The following is a 23,628-nucleotide window of genomic DNA, read 5'->3' as shown; positions in this document are numbered from 1 at the left end:
ATTTGTGTGGTGGGGGGGAGGAGCATAAACACAAAGAGGGGGGGGGGGGGTACAATCAAATAAATTTGAGAACCACTGCCCTAGCATACACTTTGTTTCCTAGTACAAGCTGCTGCCACCACCCAAAGAAGGCTGGCAGAGATATCATAGCATCTAACTCCTTGACCTTTTATTTTCTCTCTCTAGGAGCAGACAAAAGACTTCTCACCAGATATATGGAAGGGCCATAAGCAGTACTCATGATGCAGGATGTAGACAGGGCCCCCCCATGGGGGGGGAAAGGGTACGCTTTACCAGGGCCCAGCCCAGGCTGCAACCCCCAAGGGTAGGTGTGTGGGAGGGGGCCCGTGTTACAAGTTTGTACTGGGCACGAAAAAATTATGCTTGGGCCCTGGATGTAGAATGAACATCTCCAGGGAGAACAACGAATTCCTCACACTGTGTCATGGTACTGTGTGGTGTTACTCATCATGACTTTTTAAAAATACTCTGACTTTTTAAATACCACTTGGAACGATCCTTTTAAATACAAACCATGTACAAAAGAAGAAGGGAAGAAACAACAGATCAATTGCACACACTGGGGAGAGTGTAGCTACAACTATCCTATCCAGCAGTATCACGTTTCTAAACAAAAACACATGCATGTGTATTGCATTTTCTGTGGAGCTCGAAAGCCTGTCTCTTTCACCAAAAGAGGTTGGCCCAATAAAAGATATTACCTCATTTACCTTGTCTTTCATATTTGTTTACAACATATGCTTCATTTATGTGTGTGTGGCTGCCCTCCCACAGTGTGGCAGCACTATCTTCTACTGAATAGGATGCCAGGCCTGTTCTAATGAGCCTTTCCCCCTGACATAGCTAAATATAACATTAACTACAGCAGTGACTTGTCCCTAGCTTGTGATCATGTTGCTCTCTAGTGGCTGCAGCTAGAGATTGCAGATAGGCTATAAAGGCCGTGTTGGAATTATTAATAATATTTGAAATTATTAGTATGGGAAACTACCAAAGACTATTTTAACCATAAATTCCTTTATTAAATCTAAAGGCCAAATGGTACTTATACAATTGTTCTAAACCTAAGCCTAAATAATAAGCAATTTACTACATCCAAACAGTAACAAAACATTTATAAGCATCTGCTCAAGATTACTTACAAATGGGCTAAACCCAGGGGTGCCTAGATCCTTATTAGTCAGCTCCAAATGGTCAGGTAGGGATTAGCAGTGAATCCCTTAAGAGTTTACTTTTTATACCCTTTACTGAACAAATGATGTCACTGCCAGCTACTGACTTCAGCTAAAAAACCAATCTGAGACAATTCACCCTTATTTCCAGTCTTAATGCTGCTAAGATTGACAACCTTTTTTCTCCCCCAGGCTTTTCCTCCCCCACAGTTTTCCCAATGCACCTGGGCTCACATAGGCTTTAACACTGGTGTGTGGGTTGGGAAGGGCATTGCTGGCTCATTTTAGGACAGATTCTTTTTGTTCTATTTAAAACCAGCTGCAGTCACCCCTGTTGGCCTTCCTTTGAGCAACTTCCCCTTGTCTCATAAGTTATTCTTTCAAACAGACAGCCTCCCTGCTTCATTTCTTCTGGCCTTATAACTTATTAGTTTCAAGGCCTTCCTTCTACTTCTAAGTCAGGCCTTTTTTTACAAAACATTATATATCTATATCTATATATTTATATATCCTTAATCAAACTTAAGATAACTCTAATTCTTTAATTTCATATTTATCCTACATTCCAATATTGCTACATTGCTGACTGTTTTGCTATGACTTGAACAACTGTGATTATCTAGTTTAACCACCTGAATAACAGAGACCTTGAGACTTCCCTGAATTAATTCCTGTTTGAAATAGAGCATATCTTTTAGCAAATATCCATTCTTGATTTTAAAATTTCCAATGATGAAAAATCTGCCATGACCCTTGGTAAGTTGTTCCAAAAGTTAAGTACCCTTACTGTTAAATATTTGCACTTCATTTCTAGTCTGAATTTATCTAGCTTCAATTTCCAGCCATTGGATCTTGTTGTCCAAGGATCTTTGTCAGCCAGACTGAAGGGCCCATTATTAAATTTCTGTTCCCCATTATAATCAGTGATCAAGTCTTCTCTTAACCTTCTCATTAATAAATAGAGTGCGCTCCTCAGATCTTTCATAGGCATAATTTCCAATCCTTGAAGCATTTTCGTGGCTCTTCTCTGAACCTCCTTCAATTTTTCAACATCCTTCTTGACTTGTGGGCAGCAGAACACAATATTCCAGTAGTGGTTGCACCAGTGACAAATACAGAGGTAAAATAACCTCTGTACTACTCAAGATTCCTGTTTATACATCCAAAAATTGCCTTGGCCTTTTTGGCCACAGCGGTGCACTGGGAGCTCATGTTCCCACCACAATCCCCAAATCTTTTTCTGAGTCACTGTTTTCCAGGATAGAGTCTCCCATCGTTAAGATGGGCGACTCTGCCTGCATTTTTTGTTCCTAAATGCATGCCTTTACATTTGACCTTATTTAAACACCTACTTTTGCTTGCACCCAGTTTACTAAGGGGAGGTCTACACTAGAAACTTGCACTGCCGCAGCTGCACCAATGTGTCTGGTAAAGATTCTGTAAGCCGCTGGGAGAGAGCGCTCCCATTGGCTTAATAACTCCATCTCCACAAGAGGCTGTAGCAATGTCAGTGGGAGAAGCTCTCCCATTGACATAGCACTGTCTACACAGGGGGTTAAGGTCTGTATAACTACGTTGCTCATGGGTGTAGATTGTTCACACACCTCCTCCCCCCCCGAGAGATGTAATTATACTGAAGTAAGCATGTAGTGTAGACCTGGACTATGTGAGCCAGCTGGCTCTGCATTTAATGATCTGTCCTTTTCATTATTTACCAATCCCTGAATCTTTGTGTCATCTGCAGACTTTATGAGTAATGATTTTATGTTCTCTCCCAGGTCATTGATTAAAAATGTCAAATAACCTAGAACCAGGAACCAATCCCTGCAGTACCCCACTAGAAACACACCTATTTGATGATGATTCCCCCTTTCAAATTACATTTTAAGACCTATCAACTAGCCAGTATTTAATCTATTTAATATGTGCCATGGTGGTTTTGTTTCATTCTAGTTTCTTAATCAAAATGTCATGCAGTACTAAGTCAAATGCCTTACAGCAGTCTAAGTATATTACAGCAACACTATTACCTTTATCAGCCAAACTTATGGTCTTATTAAAAAATATATATATATCAAGTTAGTGTGACAAGAGCTAGTTTTCATTAACCAATGCAGATTGGCATTAATTATAATATATGCCTTTAGTTCTTTATTAAGTAAGTCCCATAACAGCCATTCCACTAGTTTCCCCAAATTGATAGGCCTATAATTATCTGGGTCATCCCATTTACCATTTTTACATATTGGCACAACATTTGTTTTATTTCTGTCCTTTGGAACTTCCCAGTTGTGCCAAAACTTATTGAAAATCTACATCAACAGTCCAGAGAGCTCCTTGGCCAGCTCTTTTAAAATTATTGGATGCAAGTTATCTGGCCTGGGTGATTTAAAAATATGTCTTTAGTAGCTGCTGTTTAATATCCTCTTTGAGCTACTGTTGGAATTAAACATATTTTTTCACCATATAGAAATAATATAATTATTTATTACTTGTATTACGATAGCACCGAAGAGCGATTGACCAGGGCTCCATTGTGCCAGGTGCCAAACAAACACAAAACAAAAAGATGGGCCCTGTTCCCAAAGAGTTTGTAAGTTAAATAATACATCATCTATCTTGTCCACAAATACAGAACAAAAATATTTATTGAATATTTCTGTCCTTTTTACATTATTGTTGACAATTCTATCATTTCTAGCTAGTAACTGACCAATATTATTGTTAGGCTTAATTTTGTTCCTAATATACTTAAAAATCTCCTTCTTATCGTCCTTAACTCTGCTCTCCATGTGCCCTTTTGTTTCCCTTACCAATTTTCTACAATTCTTAGCTTTTAAATTATATTCATTGCTAGCAGCATCCCTCTATTTATTTATTTTAATGGCTGCTTTCACATCGCCTCTAAGACAGGCTGTTTTTTTTTAACCAGTGTGTCTTTTTCTTCAGTGTGGGTTGGCTCTGCATATTTAAAGGACCAGCCTCAGAAAGGCAGGATGTTTGGGGGGGGGGGAAATGTTCCTGTAAGAGAGTAACACTGCATTGGAAAGAGTTAGCAGGAAGCAAAGTCACCAAGGACGGTGTCTTAGGGAAGAGGCTCCTTTGAGCCGTGCATGTCATCACTAGCTCTCAGGGAGTGTAGGGAGATGACACTTCAGAAATTAGAGGAGTTGTGGAGCAGACAGTCTCGCATAAAAGATTTCTGGGGCCTGTGGAACTGATCCCACCGAATGTAACAGACCAGGGTAAGCACGCAGAGCATACGAACAGCCATACTGGGTCAGACCAATGGTCCATCTAGCCCAGTTTATCCTGTCTTCTCACAGTGGCCAGTGCCAGAAACTTCAGAGAGAATAAACAGAACAGGTAATCATCCATCCCTTTGCCCATTCCCATCTCCTCAAAGGTCACCTCACTAGCACCTGAATCTGCTAATTCTAAGAGAACAGCTGGACATAAGCTTTTCCAAGACTGTTAGGAGCAAAAGATCACCTGTCATTGGAAATATAACATCTCCTAGATTTACAGTAAAGGCTTGTAGCATTTGAATTACATTCATTTTTTGCGGTTATCTCCTTTTTTGGTTTGATTTTAATCTGAGTAATTCCTCTCCCCCACAACTTCCCCCAAAGTATTGATAAGTTTTATATAAATATATTTTGCATTCGTTAATATTTTGCAATATGTTCCTAAGTGGTGTAAATTCTTGAAGAGTCTGGCTTGCCTCGATAAATTGCAGGACTAAAGCCTCTACATGGAGCTTTATTTATTGTATTTTTTTTTAGTGGCAGCCCTGAATTTGCTCCAATAGGGTCTGTAGGTTACTGATGAATAAACTGAAAACGTTAGAACTGAGTTTTTTTGCCACGTTGCATTTTGTTGCCACGTTGTTTCTTATATTTGATAGGCTGGGCCATAGATTTCATGATGTTTCCCACTAATCCCTCTTGTTCAAAGTTCACTCCCGGGAGAAGGCAAATGAATTGAACGAGTTTTAAAAGCCAGGCAAACACCTTCCCCTGCTTCGCATCGTTCAGATATCTGGTGACAATCCTGGCGATCACGCCTAAAACGGGACGGGTCTGTGCATGTATTTTTTAGTGCTGCAAAAGTTTGCCAACGTAGCCCCAGGCCGGCTCTGTGCCCGTGTACGAAAGAGCTCAGATACGGAACTCGCTGACCCCACAGAGCTACATATCGACGGAATCGGAGGAAAATGAAACCTTGGCTGCGCTCATCTCTGCACTCCACCCACCGCCAGAGAAAGCTACAGCGCCACACCCGGGGATTTGGGCTCGCGCCCTCCTTGCAGCTCGTGCACACAAGGTTTATACAAGTACAACTTCTTTGTCTTTGCCACGTTTACAGGGGGGTGGGATCGGGCAGATCGCGGCACCCGGGCATCTCACTAAGTAGGCGAGTCACCCTGGGGGCAACCTGTGCCCGCGCAAAAATTCCTCTCACATTAGCAGTGAGGATCCGGGCGTCACCCCGGATCGTTATTTTCCTTACTCATAAGTTTAAGGCATAGATACTACCCGGCACGGCGGGAGGGGGGAGCCGAGGCGGAGGCTTCATGGTCAGGGTGAGCGAGGCGGCCGGTCCAGCCTGGATCCAGGCCAGGCCAGACCGCCACTCCAGACCTTCTTGGCATTTCCACCCGTATCTCTTCTCAGCCTGAGCGGCGTTTTGGGGGGTTACAAATCGGCCAGGGCGCCCGTCGCCGCGTATGCAAATGAGGATTCTTGGGCCGCACGGCATTATGGGAGCCGCGCGCCTCTCGTTTCCTTCCCTGCCGGCGGCGCGCGCGCCCGCGAGGAGTCGCGCGGACGCGACGCGGCCCCGTTGCCGTGACTAGGCGGGGCTGGCTGGGCGTGGGAGCGGAAGCAGTTTCGTCTCATGTCCGGGCCTCGCTAGCTCGCTGCGTCTCGTCTCTGGGCCCCGCGACAAGATGGCGGACCTGTCCCTGGACGAGCTGATCCGGAAGCGCGGTGTGACTGTGAAGGGGAGGTGAGCGGCTGAGGGGCCCGGGCCGCAGCACGCCGGGGCGGGGAGTCACCAGCGGCGCCCCCCGCCGGACCATCGCCCGGTCCCGGGGCCTCTTCCAACAGCACCCGCCTCCTCCTCACGCCTCCGACTTCCCATTGGCTGAGTCGTGGTCCCTAGGGTCCCCAGTCTTGATGCTGATTGGTTGGCCTTGTTGTCACTTACGACCGGGTGGGGGGGGATGAGCGTTCGGGGGAGAGGGCCGCGCTCGAGGGCGGAGGGCGCTGCGGCTTCTTCACCGGCCCTCTCGGGTGCAGCCCCCCTCCCCCCCCGCCCGCGGAACCGGCCTCTCCCGTCTAGGGCCGGCAGCCTGGCTGTGCCTGCCGCAGGGTGCTTGGGATGCCCCCTGCCTTCTCCCAGTGCCCGCTAGGCTCGCCTCCAATTCTCTGCCTCCGCCCTGGGCAAGTTCCCCCCCCCATTCCCCCCCGCCACTCCGGGGCAAAGGGGCTTTGCTTGGGCCTTTCATCCTTCAGCAGCTGCCCCCGCTGATCCAGTGCTTTGCCTCTTCTTTACCCCTCCGCTACCAGGGCTTTGTCTACACTAGAGAACTGGAACCAGATCAAGCATAAAGGGTTTAGCAAACTGACTGGATTAAATAACTATTGCAGGTTTACCCCCCAGCCATGCTAGCGTGCACTGCTTTCCATGTAGGACTTTGCACTTGCAGTGTTCTCTGGGTACCCAGCCTGCCATTCCCGGCACAGCTCCTAGAAGCAGTGAATTCTGTGGGACAGTGATGGGAGGCCTGGTTGAATTATTAGGGCTAGTCTGTACCCGCACTGGCAGGAGGTCAGGCTGAAATAATTCAGACTAAGCAGATCTTTAGCTCTGAAAAATCATAGTCTCCTTAGTACAGTTGGTAGCATACCAGCAAAACTATTCAGAGTACATGTGGGTTGAAGTGTGTCATAAGGTAATTAGGAGGTGAGAATGGTTCTTAGGTCTTGTCTATACTAGATATACTTACTCTGCTATGTGCCCTCTTGATTCTCCTGCCCGGCTGTCTTTTCCTGTGGCAGCTTTTGACCTTCCTCTTTGCCTCAGACACTTGATGCCCCCCAAAACCCTCTCCATGATTCTCTTCTCTCTCTGTATGCTCTTGCTAGGCAATCCAATCTGCAGTACTCCTTGCTTGAGGAGAGGTTAGACTTTAATTCATTCACTGTTGCACGTATTCATGTCTACGCTGCCTTGTCTAGCATGGCCTTTTAAAACAGGTTAGCTTACACGTATTGACTAGTGCTGCATTTCTCAACCCGTGGGTTGGAACCTAAAACTGAGTCGCCAGAGTGTTTCAAAGAGTCACGTGGCAGCTTCTGTGGCTCCTGTCCCCTGGGGCTGGCTGGGCTCGCCTCCCTGCTCCAGGCACTGCGACTTCTGGGTTCCCAGTTCCACTCAGGTTTGGCCCAGTTGTCATGATGATGTGAGTCCAGGCAGGCCAAATTTGAGTGAGTGGCACTGCAAACCCATGAGCCAGGTCACAACTCCACTCACACAAATTTGGGGAGGCGGGACCAACCATGAGCAGGGTTGCAATGCCCGGAGCGGAGAGCAAACCCAGCTAGCCCCACAGCACAGGAGCTGCTGCTGTGGGGGTCATGCTGGGAAGGACCCAGCTCCCCTGCGGGGCAGGACCTGACCGAAACCACCTCAGGGCCTCCACCACTGGACTGGATGGCAACAAGCCATAAACATTTACAAATGGGTCCTGAGCCCAGAAAGGTTGAGAACAACTGGGCTAGTTCATTCTCACACACTGTTAAATCTTAGTCTCACCAAGGCCTTGGTTTTGTCCATTCATTCATGCTTTTCTGCATGCTTTTCACAGTCTTATGCTGCTTATTCTACCAAGCACTTCCTCTCTCTTTCAAAACCCTCCTGAACAGGAATTCTTCCAGCCTTCATCTGCTCAGCAATAATCTCTCAACAGCATCCCTTACTTGAACACTTGTGCCTTGTCTGTCTCTTGTTCATAGCGTCTGATGTGGACTGTGAGCTCTCTGATCCAGCTAATATGCCTTCCTTAATGTTTGGCAAATAGTACATTTGTATCACTACATCATGCTCTTCAGCCTTGCAAGATTGTCATGAAAATTCAAAAGCCTTGGGATAAAGTCCACTTGCCCACTCTTAAACATTATGAAAGTGATAACTTTTATTTTACTTGCCCCAAGCGAGCTCGTAAGTAGAATTTGTAACAGGAGCAGAGTTAGATGGAGTGATGTAGTTACTGGTTTCTCTTGTCTTAGGGCATCATTCAGTTATTACGGGAGTGATTCTCTACAGAAAAGTGTCAGTCATTACACCACCTGCTTTTGTTTTAACCCTTGCTCTCTTGAAGATACTGGTTTAACTTAATCCTCAATACAGAGAATCCTGACTGATTTCAGCAGTGATAAGTAGATAGCAGTTTGTATAATTCTGCTCAGATGCTAATACTGGAATTGGGTGAATTGAAGTGAGAATAGCATAAACCACTCACACATCCTAACATCTGAGGGTCATGCACTTCCAGAAAATGTAACTTGTGTCTCTCTGACTGGAATTCTTGAAAAGACATCAGCACAGGTTAACTTTGTTTTCCTTCTATCAGGGCATATAGTGTTACAAAGAACATGTTGAAGGACAAGCTGAGTCCAAAAGCATGGAAAGCTGTTTCTGTCCTTTTGGGCCTTGGATGGTTTCCCCAAAATAAACAACTCTTGAAGTCATGTGGGCTTCAATGGGAGCTGCTATATGTTCAGCACTTATGGGTGCTTAAGTATGGACTAGGATCCCATTTTTAAAAATCGTGTCCATTTTAGTCTCCTGCATTTCATATGTGTGTAAAAATTAATGTGTGTAAAAATTAGCTTGTAAAACACCTAGGATCTTTAGATTAAATAGACTATCGGAATATCACTAGCATATGAATATATGGGGTTCTGTTTGGGAATATTGGGTTTTATTTGCACCTGCTGAAATGCTTCCATTAATTTTATAACTCACTTGATCATATCTGAAATTTCTTTTCCAGATTGAACACCAGGCCAGTATTTGGAGGCGTCAGATCTCGAATTGGGATCCAGCAAACCCTTCTAAGTAGACCAACACCAACCATCAGCTTCCAGCGGACATTTGATGCCCGGCAAAAGATTGGCCTCACTGATGCCCGACACAAACTGGGAGTTAAAGATGCTCGGGAGAAACTGCTTCAGAAAGATGCTCGGTTCAAAATCAAAGGGAAAGTGCAGGACGCCCGGGAAATGCTGAATTCCCGCAAGCAGCAGAGTGTGGCTGCTGAGAAGGTGACCAAAGTGGTGGATGCCAGAGAGAAGATCAGCTTGAAAAGGAGCACACCTACTGCTGCAATTGTAAGTCCAGCCGTGGGGACAGTGACCCCAGCCATGAAGATCACCAAAACTATTCAGGTAGGTGGTCAGTGTTATCCTGTCACTCAGTCCCCACCAGTTGTGCTTTGACAGGACAGTTACAATGATAATGGTTGGACAGATGATGAATCCACATGATTACAGAGGAAGAGAATCATGGTGATGAAGTTTAACCCAGACACGAAAATATACATGCCTGGTTTTTTGGTCTCTATGGATTTTTGATATTCATAGAGTTTTCTGCAAAATCTAAGCTTTCATGTAAGCAAAAGTGATCTAGTCCTGCTAGGTCCAATAAACCCTCCACATGTGACTAAGGTAGTGTTCTGAATCTTCAGACAGACTGAGTAGTAACACTGAGAGTAGCACTTTGCTGATCATCATAGCATATCACCCATCTGGACAGTGTGGTTGGACGTTCTGTTAATTGGAAAGGACAGTGTGCAAAATAAGACTACAAATAAGAATATGCAGTTATTTGCATATATAACAGGTATCTACATTTTTGGTCTTCAAACATAACTTCATTTCCCCCTTCTGCCCTCCTGTTCCAGCCCTTTTCCAGTACTAGCTGATGATGACCTGTTTTAGCAGGAAAGTTCTGGTTTTCAGGCGGTTGCCTCATTACTTGACAAATTATAAAACTCAAGGTTTGTCCCATTTTCAGTATGACCAGCTGATAGGCCTGCCACCTTTCCCCTGCTCATTGAACTACCCCCCCTGCCATGGGTACAACTTTTCCCACCCATTCTCAGGGAGCTTGAGTTCTGCGAATTCTGCTGGGCCCCAGTGCCACATACCAGCTGCCAGCCTTCCCAGTGAACTGCACATGCACTATAATGCAACGAGTAGACCCAGTCATCACTGTAAGAGCTAGAGAGGATACTGGACAGCTAAAAGGGAAGGAGTTGGGGGAGAGCAGCAAACTACCCCACATGCACATGATAATAAGTGTCTGATCCTGACCCCTTCTGTCTGCTAAACTGTCCTCCTCCCTAGGACAAGCACCACAGCTACAAAAAGCTTTTGTTGAATATCTAACCTGACTACCCTTCTCTACTGCTTCTCATGCTTGCTAGGAAAAGCCATCCCCCCTTGAGTTTGGAGAGCTGAGTAAGACTCTTTTTGGAACCTCTTGACCTAGCTCTTTCCTCAGCTACAGGTTTTACATCAGAGCATCATAACGTGCTCCTTCCTCAGAGAGACCACAGAAATTGCATATTACCTCTTCAGAGTTCCCAGTCCCTTGCCTGGGAGTGAGAGACTGGACCAAAGAATAGAAGCTAGCTCTCTCACATGGTAATGTGATGCGTTAATCACAGAACAGTAAAGCTTCCCATAGTTTTTGATTATTCAAATAATTGACACAGCCCTCTTTGTCAGCTATGAGGCATTGGACTTTTGCAGTGCCAGTTGTAGGATTTAAGTATCTTCTGAAAACTTGGTGCATTGTAATGACCTTACTAATACTTTTGACTGACTCATATTGCCTTACAAGGCCATCTGGCATTCAAATTAAGGAATATAGTGCACAGTAGAGTCAAAAACTGAACATGAAATCACATAACTGAAATCACATATGAAATCCTATATGTGGACTAAGATTCTTCACAGGTTTTGCCAAAATTCCCAGTTGTTTGCAAGTGCCCCTGCTCACAACCCACAAACTAAACTGTCCTGGTCCCATCAGGCAGACAGCCATATTGCCTTGGGATTTTCTCATAAATGAATAGAGGATTGAGCTTGATCATTACATGAATGAGAGGCCTCCAAGGAAACCTCAGGGTGCTGCAGGAAGTGGTGTTGGTTTAGCAGAGAAGACATTATTCTCTCTGAATCTGAATCAGTGGCAGAGTCTGGAGCTGTGCTGTGGGAGATGCTGCCTTCTAGATAAAATGCAAAACTGAGGCTCTGACTGGTTGTGATCAAAAGTTCCCATATTACTTTTGCAAGAGGAGTATTAGCACCACTGTCCTGAAAAAGTTTCAACCTGCTCTCAGAGATGGCTGCTAAACTGTTGAGACCAGGATTCCAGAAAAGGAACCTTCAATTACTGAATGGTGAAGTTGTAGACCTTGGGGTTTTTTCAGTCGCACAGGATAACTGGTCAGACTGCTGAAAGGGCCAGCTGTATCATCTTGGGCAGCATTAGATCCAAGCAAAACTTCATACTAAAGCAGGGATAAGTTCATGCTTCATGCTTGATATAGAACTGAACTTGTAAATTACCTTGATCCCTAGGGTATATGCTTCTGGGCAATATCATAAAATGTGGTTATATGTATTCTTGCTCGCCACAGCACCAAAAAAGGGCAGCCTGCAGATCTTGTCACTTAGCCATATTCACTGCCTATTTAATATTTGCATATGCACAAGTCTGATTTTAACATCCCTGCAGGTTTTAAATTCATCTCCTGCTAATCTTGAGCCAAAGCTCACATAATTGGCAGTTATAAATCTTCTACCGAGGCCTAAGATCTTAATTTTTTGTTGTCTTAGGCTGCTGTCTCACATTGAACCTCTACAGCAGAAAAAATAGATTCAGCATTATTCTGTCTCTTTTAACAGAGGCTTTGTCTCTGTCCTACCATGTCATGCCACTGTTTATATAAGAGCAAGGGGTGTGAATCTTGTTTATGTATCCTTAGGGAATGAACGAATAGCTACCCTGTTTTGAGACTGGGAACGGCAGATTCTGGTGTTAATACTTTGACTGTTTCCTTCCTCTGATATCACAGCAGAAGGCTGCAGTCCCAGGGCACTCTCATCCTGCAGGAATGAAGATCAATGTAGTGAACAACCACACACACAGACAGGTGAGTTCCATTCACTGGCAGTACCATGTGTTTTCCCCAAGGACTAGTAGGGGTGACAGGGGGCACCTTTCATTTCCCTCTGGGTTCCAGTAGCTTGGAATGGGAGGAATTTGAAAGTTCTTTCACAGCTTGACTCTGCGCTTTCTTGTGAAGGAGGAGGAGGAGGAGAGGTCAAATAAAAGGAGCCTTTTATATTGTAGCTATCTTATGTGCCAGTTCTGAGAACACAGGGTGGTTATTTCCAATCTTCGCCTTTCTTAGTCTTAAGGTTTCTTTGCAGAATCCTCTCTTGTGTCCCTCCCCTTCAGGCTCTTGTCATAAAATCACTGGTAATATCGCACCAGAGCAGGCAGTTGGGCCATCTGCTAGGCTGGATCTGATCATGATCTGCTCATAAATTACCCAAGTGCATTATGTGGGGGGGGTGTTCACCTTTCTCAGTAGTTCCAAATACCTGGTCTCTGATAAGGCAGAATGCTGGATTAGGTTGACCAATGTTCTGATTTAGCATGGTAGTTCCTGTGTTCCTTAACTGAGCACACTTCCTGTGAAGGTCTGAGGAAGATGTCTGGAACTCTGTGCTGTCGCTTCCTTTACCATCTTTGCATTTTAAAGTTTTAGCGCCAGCCAGACTTGTAACCTTCTCATCACCTTTGATTCTTTCTCTTTCTCTACCCAGGCTCTTGTTTCTTTTTGGGGTTTCTTCTACATTATCTTTCAAATTATTTTTTTTTCTCTTCATATCTATGGTAAAACCTTTTCTATGTCTTGGTTATTTCTTGCCTTGATTAGTGCAATTACCTTCTCTCTGGCCTCCTTTTGTTTTACCTCTTAATTTACTCCTCATCCCATCCACCCAGAATGCCATTGCTTAGAACGTTTTTCTTCCTTTGTTCCGGCAATGTTGCTGCACTCCTTGAATCCCTTCACCAGCTTTCTCTTTCCATTCACATCAGAATCAAGCACCTTGTGCCCTCATCCTCAGTGTTCTTCATAACTTCACCCCTACCAACACCTGTTGCTCTCATTTAATTGGATCATCCTTCTCACAGTTCTGCTGTCTCTCTTGTCTTGCTCCTTTCTTCATTACTGCACCGTATGCTTGGAACAGCCTCCTGTTTCCTTTCCTGTGTCCCAACCAGAACCTGTGTCCTTAAGACCACTTCTTTTGTAAATCCTTTTTAACTGATCTCCACACTTTCTGAACTGTTTCCCTGAGTATCTTTGTGTTTGAGTTGAATTGTAAGCTCTTTGGGCAGGTACCTTGGCTTTATGTTTTGGAAACAACCATATGCATTTATGCTTCCCGTTAAAAACAATATTGGCTACAGTGTACAAAAGTGTTTGTTTTGGAGTTCCCCGCAGTATTGAGGGAAGGGAATAGGGATTGAGACCATCTAAAGAAGCTTAGAAATTAATTGTTAATTCAGCAACAAAGTATGTTCACCTCCTCAGCACAGCGTTTTCTGGGGCCAGACAGGCATCAAGTGTGTGGAAGAATGCAGTTTATTCAAAAGGAATGTTGGGCTCATATGCATTTGGCAGCCATCTGCTTACCAAAAAATCATATTCGTATGCTTTAGGCTGGTAGCTGGCAGGATGCTAAGGAACAACAGGCATTAAGGCTTCATTGCATTACTGTGGTCCATGAGTCCTAATAATGTCTAGGGATTCAGAAATCTGTATGTAGCTGCTGTATTTCTGCAGAAATCCCTTTGCTGTGGCATCGATGAGGAAGAAGTCACTGTGGGAGGACATTCTTGCGTTCACTTGTCCAACCTCCGCTCTCTGTCACTGAGTTGTGAGGACAGGAGCAAGGCACAGAGAGGGGTTGTTGCTATCTTTCCTCTGACAGTGAGCAGGTCTGTTCCTGAGGAGGCTGCAGTGCAGGAGAGATGGGCATGGTGTCATCTAAAGCAAAACCACGCCTTTGTAAGACTTTTATTGTTTGCTGTTTGTCTTTAGGGCCTGTATGACATGGAAGATGATGATGAAAGCATATCTCCCCTTCCTAGCAAACAGATGAAAATCACCACCACAAACAGTTTCCTGCACAATGCGGTAAGAGGGTGTCTCAAGAGTCCCCACCACACCATGCTCACCTTGGGTGGACACGCAGGCTGCAGCTTTACAGGGCTTATGTTCTGTTAAAGTATGTAAATTATCCCCTTGGAATTTGTTTGCCCTCAGCCCCTCCCTTCCTTTCATGCCTATGTGTCTAGCTTTACCTTTCAGGTCAAAGGAGTCCCTTTTGGGCTCTGTATAGTTTTACAAGCCAGAATGACTGCTTACCGTCACTGGCAGGAGATTCCTGCATGTTGGCTTTTGGCTGTCTTCCCCTTGTGGGGAATAATTTCTTGAACATGGGTCATCATTGCCTGAGCATGAAAGTAGTGGAAACTTTCTGGTCCCACTGATCACAGACTGGACAACTACAGTAGGAGATCCTCTTGTATTGCAAAATTGCAGCTGGCTGCCTATCAGCAGGCACCAACTGTCTGGGGGAGGATGGAGAAGGCGGCAAATAGTTGTGGCTCTACTGGCGCGCACAACCTGATTTGGTCCATCTCCGCCTTGTTCTCTTAGTTAATGCTGAATCAATGCCACTGAACTACTGGAGTTGCCAGTATCTGACTAAGATTTAAAACTGAACTCCTGACCACTTGTGGTCATAAAAAAATCCCTGAATGCGTTTTGCAAGAGTAGAGATGTTAGCTCCAATATATTGACCCCATTCCAAGCATGGTCATTATATTCTGCTGACCTAAAACTCCCCAAGTAGCCCCCAACTGGGGATGTTACTCTTCACATCTCTTCCTGTGATAGTAGGTTAGTGTTTCTGGAGAAGAATGGCAAGTGCATTCTACTCCATGGATAGCTGAATCTTAATGGATGAGTGCTCTAAATGGATGCGTTGTCTCTGCAGGCAATTTGTAAAGTGCTTTGGGATCTTCAGGATGAAAGACGTTGTAAAATACAAATCCTTCTTAACTGAGCTTTACTACTGTAATGTGGAAACAAGTACTTTTTAACAGTGCTTTTCTACAAGCGGCAGTGATGTCTTAGGGCTAAATGCATCCCTGAATACGGAGCAGTTGTGAGTCTCCAGTAGCTCATAAAGTCATTGGACTGGGAGAGCGTAACAGTACTCAGTGTGTGTTGGTAATTCTCCCTGATCGTTGCTGCTTGAGAAGGTTACATCTACATTATTGTTCTCCCTTCATTTAGGCTGGGCTGAGTGGCAATAAGTTCTCTCTTTCCAAGACTGTCCCCCTTACCAAAGTGGTCCAGAATGATACCTATACAGCCCCCCCAGCGCCTCCCTCTCCCATTCGGACAAAGGCCCTAACAAGCATGTCCCGGACTTTGGTGACCAAGGAGGAACCACCAAAAGAACCAGCACCTGTTGAGGTCAGTACAAGGAAAGGGGACTGCCTTCTAATGGAGCCTCTCCACCCCTCTAAAATCTGTCTAGATGGGGAGGGGAGCTGTCCATCCAGTCCATTTTCCCACACATGGGATTTGTTACTCAGAGGGTCAAGCCAATCTGGATGACTAGAACCCACTTCCAGGCATTTTAAAGCTGGATCTGTCTATGAATCCTCCTTTAAACAGTAAGAAGAGAGAACGTGTGGGCTTCCTAACTTGATGTTTTTGTTGAATTTTCTGTCTCCCAGAAGTCCCAGCAGAATCCACATTACTAGGATAAAAGATAAGAAATGGATGGTTATTTGGACACGAATGGTGACTTGAGGGACCAATGGGATCATAGGCGTGTGCAGCACATTTCATTAGGGTGTGCACCCAGGGAATTTCCATTAGGGTGTGCACCCAGGGACTTTTCATGTTCTGTATTAGGGGTGTCAAACTAAATTCCACCAGCGGGCCACATTTGAATTACCTGCCGGCGGAATTCTTGCCGCGTCCTAATCTCCGCCAAGAAATATTGTGAGGAATGATATTTTGACAGCAGATTGCGGCGTGTTCCCATCCACCGCAAAATAGTGCAGCTCCTTCTTTTTTGGCGGCAGCTCACTGTATCTTGTCTGCCGAAAAATCATGCACCCTCCACTCTTTCAGTGGCAGCTCTACCCTCCAGCGAGATGGCGCCGGAGGCCACATCAAAAAGGTTCCCAAGCCGGATGTTTGACACCCCTACATTAGGGTGTGCCTGGGCACACCCGGCACACCCCGTACACACGCCTATGAATGGGATTAGAGGTTTAACTGACTGATTGTTAACATATGCAGGGCTAAAGTAATCGTCACACTTGGGGTTGGGATGGAAAAATTACTTCAGAGACCTATCAGTAGAAAAGAAGCTTTATCTGTGTAGGTCAGTCGGGCTGGGTTTTGATGGAACTTAGTACTTCTCAGCATTGTTTTTCTCTCTCCCTTCTCCCATGTGCCTTCCCTAGAGCCCTATTTGCCCCAGATCATTCATACTTTCTTTGCCATGATGTCTTCTCTGATATGTTTTGCTCTGTTCTTCTACTCTTCTTTGTGTTGGCAGCCGGTGTTCAGTCCTTTGGAAGGTACAAAGATGACTGTGAACAATCTGCACCCCCGAGTCACAGAGGAAGACATTGTTGTGAGTGCTGTTTATTGCTGGGCTCTGTGTGGCTGGAATTTCCCCTTTGTCCTTCTCTATAGATTTGATTGCACTAGCCATGTTTTGTCTTGAGATGGGGTGGATGGGCGTTTGGTTTTTTGGGAGAGCCCTGAGGATCTCCTACCTTCCACTTCTTAACCTTTATGCTGAAGAGAAAACCCCTTTTGGGGTGCATTGAGACCATCTGTAATTGGCTCGAGGATTCTATATCAAGTGGTACATGGCATTGTTCTTACCCTTCTCCTGCCTACCCTCCATACCCAAAGCCTCCATAGCGTTTGCACATGGTACTGTGGAGAGCTAACCCCTGTGTCAGCCTCCCTTGTGCTCCCAGCCCCTGAGTACTAACCACAGGCCACCTCCTGACCTCCGGCTAATTAAAATTGTAATTCATGTTCTTTTCAGAAATGAAAATCATGGGAATCCTTTTAATCCCACTTTGGAAAAACTTCTTCTCTCTTTCAACTAGACAGAGAGGGGCTACTGTGTTTCGCTCTAGTTATTTCCTCTGCTACGAATTCTTAAATGCAAAAGCTTGACTGGAGCAGCCTTGAACTCTTCAACCTACAGTAGTGTTAGTAATGAGCCTATTGTGCAATTTGTACTGTGAGATACCAAGTGCCTATACCATACTAGGTAAATCTAGATTGCTAGCTGTTTCACTCCCAGAGCCTTGAACTACTGAACTGTGGATGTGGGGCTGTCAGGATGCCCTCTTTCTGAGCCTGGCCACTCGATGAGACTGTCCGATCAAAGCAGCAACTCTAATGTGGCACTGACAGCAACCACAGCCATGACTTGTTGTCTGTCCTTAGGAGCTGTTCTGTGTGTGTGGCGCTCTAAAGCGAGCCCGTCTTGTGCACCCAGGAGTGGCTGAGGTGGTCTTCGTGAAGAAGGAAGATGCTATCACAGCATATAAGAAATACAACAACAGATGCTTGGATGGTAAGTTTGAGGCTGGAGTTGAAGGTGGCATACATGAATCAATCAAAGGCTTTCCACCTCGCAGCAGATTTCAGAAGGTGATTCAGTCTTCTCATGCTGCCTAAAGAGAGTGTGTTGTCAGGGAATGCTATTGAAAGCTGGACAAAGGGTGTGGGGCTCAGTGCTACAGGTTTTATATAAGTAGTTGAGTATCTCTACTGTCCAGCAGTGTTGTTTCAAAACATATTTCCCTAGAGAGAGGCATAGCTCAAAGGTAGTGACTGGCTTCCGCTGAAGTTAAGAATACAGGATTCTCCCCACCAAATGAAACTATTGATGCATCTAATCCAATATCCTGTCTCTGACAGCAGCCAATGCTGGACACTTCAGAGGAAGGCATAGTGTACCTGCTTGTGCAGTATAAATAATCCCTGGTTCTGCAAAGGTCTCAAGGCACAACCAAAGCACTTCTGAAATCATGGTTTCCAAAAATGAATATCAGTCTCTGTATGGATTTTGGATAGTACAGTGATTCAACTAATACAGACTTATCTATATTTTATTATAGATAGAAATTTGTTGCTGACTCTAGATGATTATCCACTTTCTCTTTGCCCGTGAACTTGAGGTTTGATGGCTCTTATAACTTTATCCTAGCAAGCAAGGTCGCTTAAAGTGCAGGCAGCTCAGAACCAGAGATTCTCCTGCATCTTTGCTAAAACATTGCAGCCTATTCTGTAATTGCTCAGCCAGCTGTTATCCTGATGAGTGTTGTACTTGCATTAAGCTCTTAAAGTAGCCCTGCTACTGCTTGCAGCTAATGTGGCTTTGCCATGACTGAGGAGTGAAGCTGTTGTCTCTAATGGCTCCCCACAATTTCCCAACATGTGGAGCTGCGTCTGCTCACCCCTGTCTGCAGGCCTGTGTAATGCTTCTGGTCTCGTGCCTTGCTGGGGTTGTGAAATTTGATTTTGTTTTTTTAGGACAGCCAATGAAATGCAACCTTCACATGAATGGGAATGTCATCACATCAGACCAGCCAATCTTGCTGTAAGTCCTCAGGGTGGAAGAGCCACAAGAATTTGCAGGTTCTGTTTTGCAGGGAAGGGGGACCTTTTGAGATGAGGTGCAGGAGGAAAATTTTTCCATGGTAAATTCTTCTCACAAGAAAATCCCCTGTAGCTCTCTCACCTACACCCCTTCAGTTGCACCTTGACCTGGGTTACAGCCACTGTCTTTCCACTAAAGGAAAAGAAGATGAGACCCTTTCCAGAGCCCATCAGTGCCAGCCTGATTGGCTGCAGGATTGCTGCTGAGCAATGCAATGCGTTTCCCTCAAATGTCCCTGAGTTCAATGTGCTGCAGTCTCTTTCCATAGCATCCCTAGCCCCTACTGGCTCAGGAATGAGAGGCTGGAACCAGAAACCCCTCCATGGCTGAAAGCATATCTTAAGCCATGTACCCAATGTCATGGAGGGGAAATATTGAGAACAGTAGCCTCTGAGGCTGTCCTAGACTTATTGTAACATTTGGTTAACTGTTGTCTCTGTTTTTCACCATGCAGTCGATTAAGTGACACCCCCTCTGTGAAGAAGGAAGTAGAACCTCGTCGGCCGAGTGCAGGGGCCTCCTCAAATCCACCAGCTGAGGTGGACCCTGACACCATTTTGAAGGCGCTGTTCAAATCCTCGGGGGCCTCTGCCTCTGTGCAGCCCACAGAATTCAAAATCAAACTCTGAGAAGAGTGGATGTGAGCAGTGGACTGCAAAACTTGCTGAAGGCATGGAATGGGGAGAATAGAGTGGGGGCGCAGATGTTACTGTGTCTGCCCACCTTGTGTTTTTTGTTTTCTATGATCTCTACCTTCCTGTACAGTAGTGTTCCCTCTCATGTGTGTATTTTCTGTTTTCATAATTGGAGTTTTCTTCCACATTTTTTTCCAAGACAATAACCTCCCCCTTCTGCCAGTGGAATATAACTGAGCATAGACCCAGGTAACGCTCTCGTTTGCTCCAGGCCCCCTTGTGGCCAGCCATTAAAAGTGCATCTAGAGACTTTGAGGGCAGGGAACTGATAAACAGCACCTAATGTCCTCCGGCTAACAACCTGTGACTGAAAGGTGAAGCCCCTCTGTTGTTTTCGCTTGATACCAGATTTCATTTTTTAAAGCTGCTGCATTTGGGATGGAGCCAGGTGCGGTGCTCAGAAGCAAGTGGCATTTTGATGGTTTTATTTCATATCCACCTGGTAGGATACCACTTCTGCCTGGCTGTTAGATGCTTTGCTGATCAGCAGCTGTGACACTGAGAAGTACTGAGAAGAATCAGCTCACTCGTTTATCAGCTGATGGAAGAATTTGTGTTGGGAGGGGAGGAGATATGCACAGGTGCAGACATACAGCATCTAATGTGCTGTCACAGTTAAGCCTTTGCTGTTTTCCTGGTGAAGTTCAGCATTCAGTAATGCACTGAGGGGGAGAAAATGGCTTTGGCTTCTGTATAATGTGAATATATCAGCCCCTTAGGTTACCGCAGGGTGATCTCCCGTCTCCTCCATCTTTCTAGATTGATTTCATGTGAGAGCAGGGACTTTGTCCAGAACCACAGGAAATCGAGTGTTTCCCTTAGGTTGAATCATGTCATGTTCTCCCAACCCTTGCTGTACATGTAGGGACATGAGCTTTCTTGAGTAGGGTGGGGGCTGGGAAGTTCTTCTAGCATCTCCAGTCCAGTTTTATGGAGAGGAGTGGGATGGGGAGTAAGTCATGTACTAATATGTAGGAAGTAATCCTCTTCTCCACCTGCTCTCAAGGAATATCAATTATGAAAGGGCTCCATGTGACCAAGCAGTGCTTGGCTGCTGTGCAGAACAGCTGTTCATGTACATGAGCTGGAAGGGTGGTGGAGAGCACTGCATGGCCTCAGAGGGATGGCTGTTGGGAAACCAGTGTAAGGGATACAGCAGAACGGGGAGCACGGAAACCAAGCAAGCCCCATGTAGAGCCACAAGGATGTACCTTCCAAGGAGGTTCTGTTTGTCTGTGATGAGCCATTGGCCACTAGGTGGCACTTGCAGTGCTCCCTTTGTTAGCATAGCATTAACCAAGTGGAAAGTCCACATAGCTCTAATTGTATTAGTTTAAATTGTTTTATGAGAAGAGAGGGAAGTGAAAAGCACCCCAAAATCTGGCTGGAGTTTGACCTTTATCCTTCCAGCTGTGAAACTAACCAATTCCGTTCAGCACCACTGAAGTCCTTTAGTGAGCTCTGTTCAGTACTATTGTAGATTCAGACTCCATTTCTTGGTGGATCCTGTTTCTTTTGCACTCTTGTTTTGTGCAAACCCTTTGCTCTGTCCGGCAGGTACAAATCATTCCTCTGTCATGCCATATCCCTCCTAGCCATGGAAATAACCGAGGACTTAATAGGACTTGCTTTTCTTGAGTACTCGTATATGGAAAATAACTGTACAGTTATTGGGGGTGCTTCTTGTGAACTGCTGGTGTATGGGGGAAGAAATTTAAGACAGCAGTTGTTCCCCTTTTAGATCACCCATCAGACATCTGTGTTTTAATAAAAGGGGGTGGGGGAAAGGACTGTCGGGTTGGAGAAAACTATGTATTATCTGTTTCAGAATAAACGTTTGTTATACAGAGATTGGATTCTAAACTTCTTAAGACACTGAGGCAGTTGACTGACACTAGGTCAGTGAAGCTGTTTAACTTTGAATCAAGCCTGCTGCTTCACTGGTAGAAAGAACTTGGGAGGTCTCAAATCAGTAGTGTTGGTTCAGTGAAAGATACAGGACTAGATTGGTCACTAATCTCCATATTTTTGGCATAGGAAATTCCTTTATTGTTATGATAATGTGAATGTAGACACCTATTAATGGTATTTTTTTAAAGAACAGGTTTATTAAGAATGGTCACATTATTGACACTGATGATAGGTCAAATCTGGGATAATTTAACTGACATGGAAATTATTTAGAAGGGCATGGCAAACTTCTATTTCCTTACATCTTAGGAGCTCATGGCTGACCATTCAGAATGCTTGACTTATACATATACTGTAATGGAGAGCCTGGGTCAAAGGTGAGTTCTACTAACAGATCTTACTTGTAGAACTCTAATATCATTATAGCAAATTGCCAAAAAAAAATAAAAATGCATTTATCATGTATTACCTGAAAGGGCGTAGGGGTGGGGGATCTTGACAGTGGTCATTTGAGACCTTACGCTAACTATAATGAAGGTCACCTTTCTCATGATGCCTACAAGGTGTTCAATCATTTATCCATATCCACTATTCTATAAATCTTGCTAACCTAGAGAATCTACTCAACTGCGTTAGGTGTCCTATCACAGCTCATTCCTACCTCTCCAAAGAGCTCTCATATCTGCTGCAAATAGAAGCTAAAATGGTTGAGAGAGAGCTTTGCCTCAGTTGAAAAAAATCAGTGTCTTAAAACAATTTGTCCCATGGCAGCTGGGATTCTCATGTTACAGAGTGTATGAGACTGGTGAGTGAGAGCTTGTACCCAGCTGCTCATTTCATAGGACTCCATCTTTTTTGCCGATTGCTTTTAAGTATTCTGCCACTTCAGTTATTTTGTATCTTGGTACGATTGGGTTGTTAGAAACTTAAAAGCAATGGTTTGTGTGAAATGTGGTTATTCAAGTCCAGTGTCCTAAATCTCCATATCACAGCTATCTGCATAGATCAGCAACAGAGAGAAACTTCCGCTCATCCTTAGAGTTGCATTGCACTCCACTGGGGGGGGGTTGAGGCATATAGCCAGTAGTGGGAAAGACAGAGAAACAGTGATTTGGAAGGAGCTTTGGTAACTAGCTGTGCTGCACCTCTGGTGAGGACAGATAGGTGCTTTTAGTCTCCAGGATTGTAAATTCACCTCCTTTTGCCCATTAGAATTTAAAAAAAATAAATAGTTGGAAACAGAAGGGAGGTAGCATGCTCTGCTGCCTACACCTTAGAAAGTCTGGAAACTAGGAGCTCTGTCTTCCACACTGTCACAGCTTCCCTATGCAGCTGTGACCACAGTACTTAACCTTCTGCCTTAATTTCCCCATCAACAAAACCTTAATGATACTTGGGTGTCTCAGGACTGTTGTGAGGCTCAGCTGAGTTCTCTAAAGTGATGCAAATCCCCTGATGAAAATTGCCATAATAATGGAAAGGGAAATGAAAATTAATTCAGTAGAATACAGCAGTGGTCCTGAACTAGGGGTATGTGTACTGCGGGGGTACACAGGTCTTCCAGGTGGTACATCAACTCATCTAGATATTTGCCTAGTTTTACAACAGGTTACATAAAAAGCACCAGCAAAATCAGTACAAACTAAAATTGCATAGTGACTTGTTTATACTGCTGTATATGCTAGATATTGAAATGCAAGTGCAATAATTGATTTATTTTATAATTGTATGGTATAAATGAGTCAGCAATTTTTCAGCCATACTGTGTGGTGACACTTGTATTTTTATGTCTGATTTTGTAAGCAGATAGTTTTTAAGTGAGGTGAAATGGGGGTACGCAAGGCAAATCAGACTCCTGTCGGGTGACCTTTCGTCCCAATTTTATAGGGACAGTCATGATCTTTGGGGCTTTTTCTTATATGGCTGCCTATTACACTCCCGTCTTGATTT

At 44.7% G+C, this 23,628-nt stretch overlaps 1 protein-coding gene and 1 non-coding gene across 3 annotated transcripts; one reads left to right on the top strand and one right to left on the bottom strand.

The window, feature by feature from the left end:
* Positions 1–5,572: 5,572 nt before the first annotated feature.
* On the bottom strand, positions 5,573–5,722 carry LOC137160936 (U12 minor spliceosomal RNA). The gene has a single exon (XR_010922004.1). It is a non-coding gene; the product is annotated as a U12 minor spliceosomal RNA (small nuclear RNA).
* Positions 5,723–6,059: 337 nt separating this feature from the next.
* POLDIP3 (DNA polymerase delta interacting protein 3) lies at positions 6,060–21,618 on the top strand. 2 transcript variants are annotated; one of them, XM_067559640.1, is made up of 9 exons: positions 6,060–6,203; positions 9,256–9,649; positions 12,352–12,426; positions 14,392–14,487; positions 15,655–15,837; positions 16,940–17,017; positions 17,854–17,983; positions 18,946–19,012; positions 19,527–21,618. In XM_067559640.1, exons 1-9 carry the CDS (start codon positions 6,145–6,147, stop codon positions 19,699–19,701), a joined length of 1,257 nt encoding a protein of 418 aa, XP_067415741.1. In that variant the 5' UTR covers positions 6,060–6,144; the 3' UTR covers positions 19,702–21,618. The 2 variants fall into 2 exon arrangements, with proteins under 2 accessions (XP_067415741.1, XP_067415740.1); XM_067559639.1 differs by having other exon boundaries at positions 6,130–6,203; positions 12,349–12,426.
* Positions 21,619–23,628: the final 2,010 nt, after the last annotated feature.

The sequence above is a fragment of the Emydura macquarii genome, unplaced genomic scaffold (genome assembly GCF_026122565.2).
Source record: "Emydura macquarii macquarii isolate MOO-44397 ecotype Brisbane River unplaced genomic scaffold, CSIRO-AGI_Emac_v2 contig_2205, whole genome shotgun sequence".
Classification (NCBI taxonomy): domain Eukaryota; kingdom Metazoa; phylum Chordata; order Testudines; family Chelidae; genus Emydura; species Emydura macquarii.
The sequence above is the reverse complement of the archived record's forward strand: the minus strand, read 5'-3'. Positions and strand labels throughout refer to the sequence as shown.

Excerpts from the sequence above, each read along its gene's own strand:
- POLDIP3 (XM_067559639.1), top strand. The coding sequence starts at position 6,145 with ATGGCGGACCTGTCCCTGGACGAGCTGATCCGGAAGCGCGGTGTGACT. Across the intron at positions 12,427-14,391 it reads ACAACCACACACACAGACAG|GGCCTGTATGACATGGAAGA; the intron begins GTGAGTTCCATT and ends GTTTGTCTTTAG. Across the intron at positions 19,013-19,526 it reads TCAGACCAGCCAATCTTGCT|TCGATTAAGTGACACCCCCT; the intron begins GTAAGTCCTCAG and ends TTCACCATGCAG.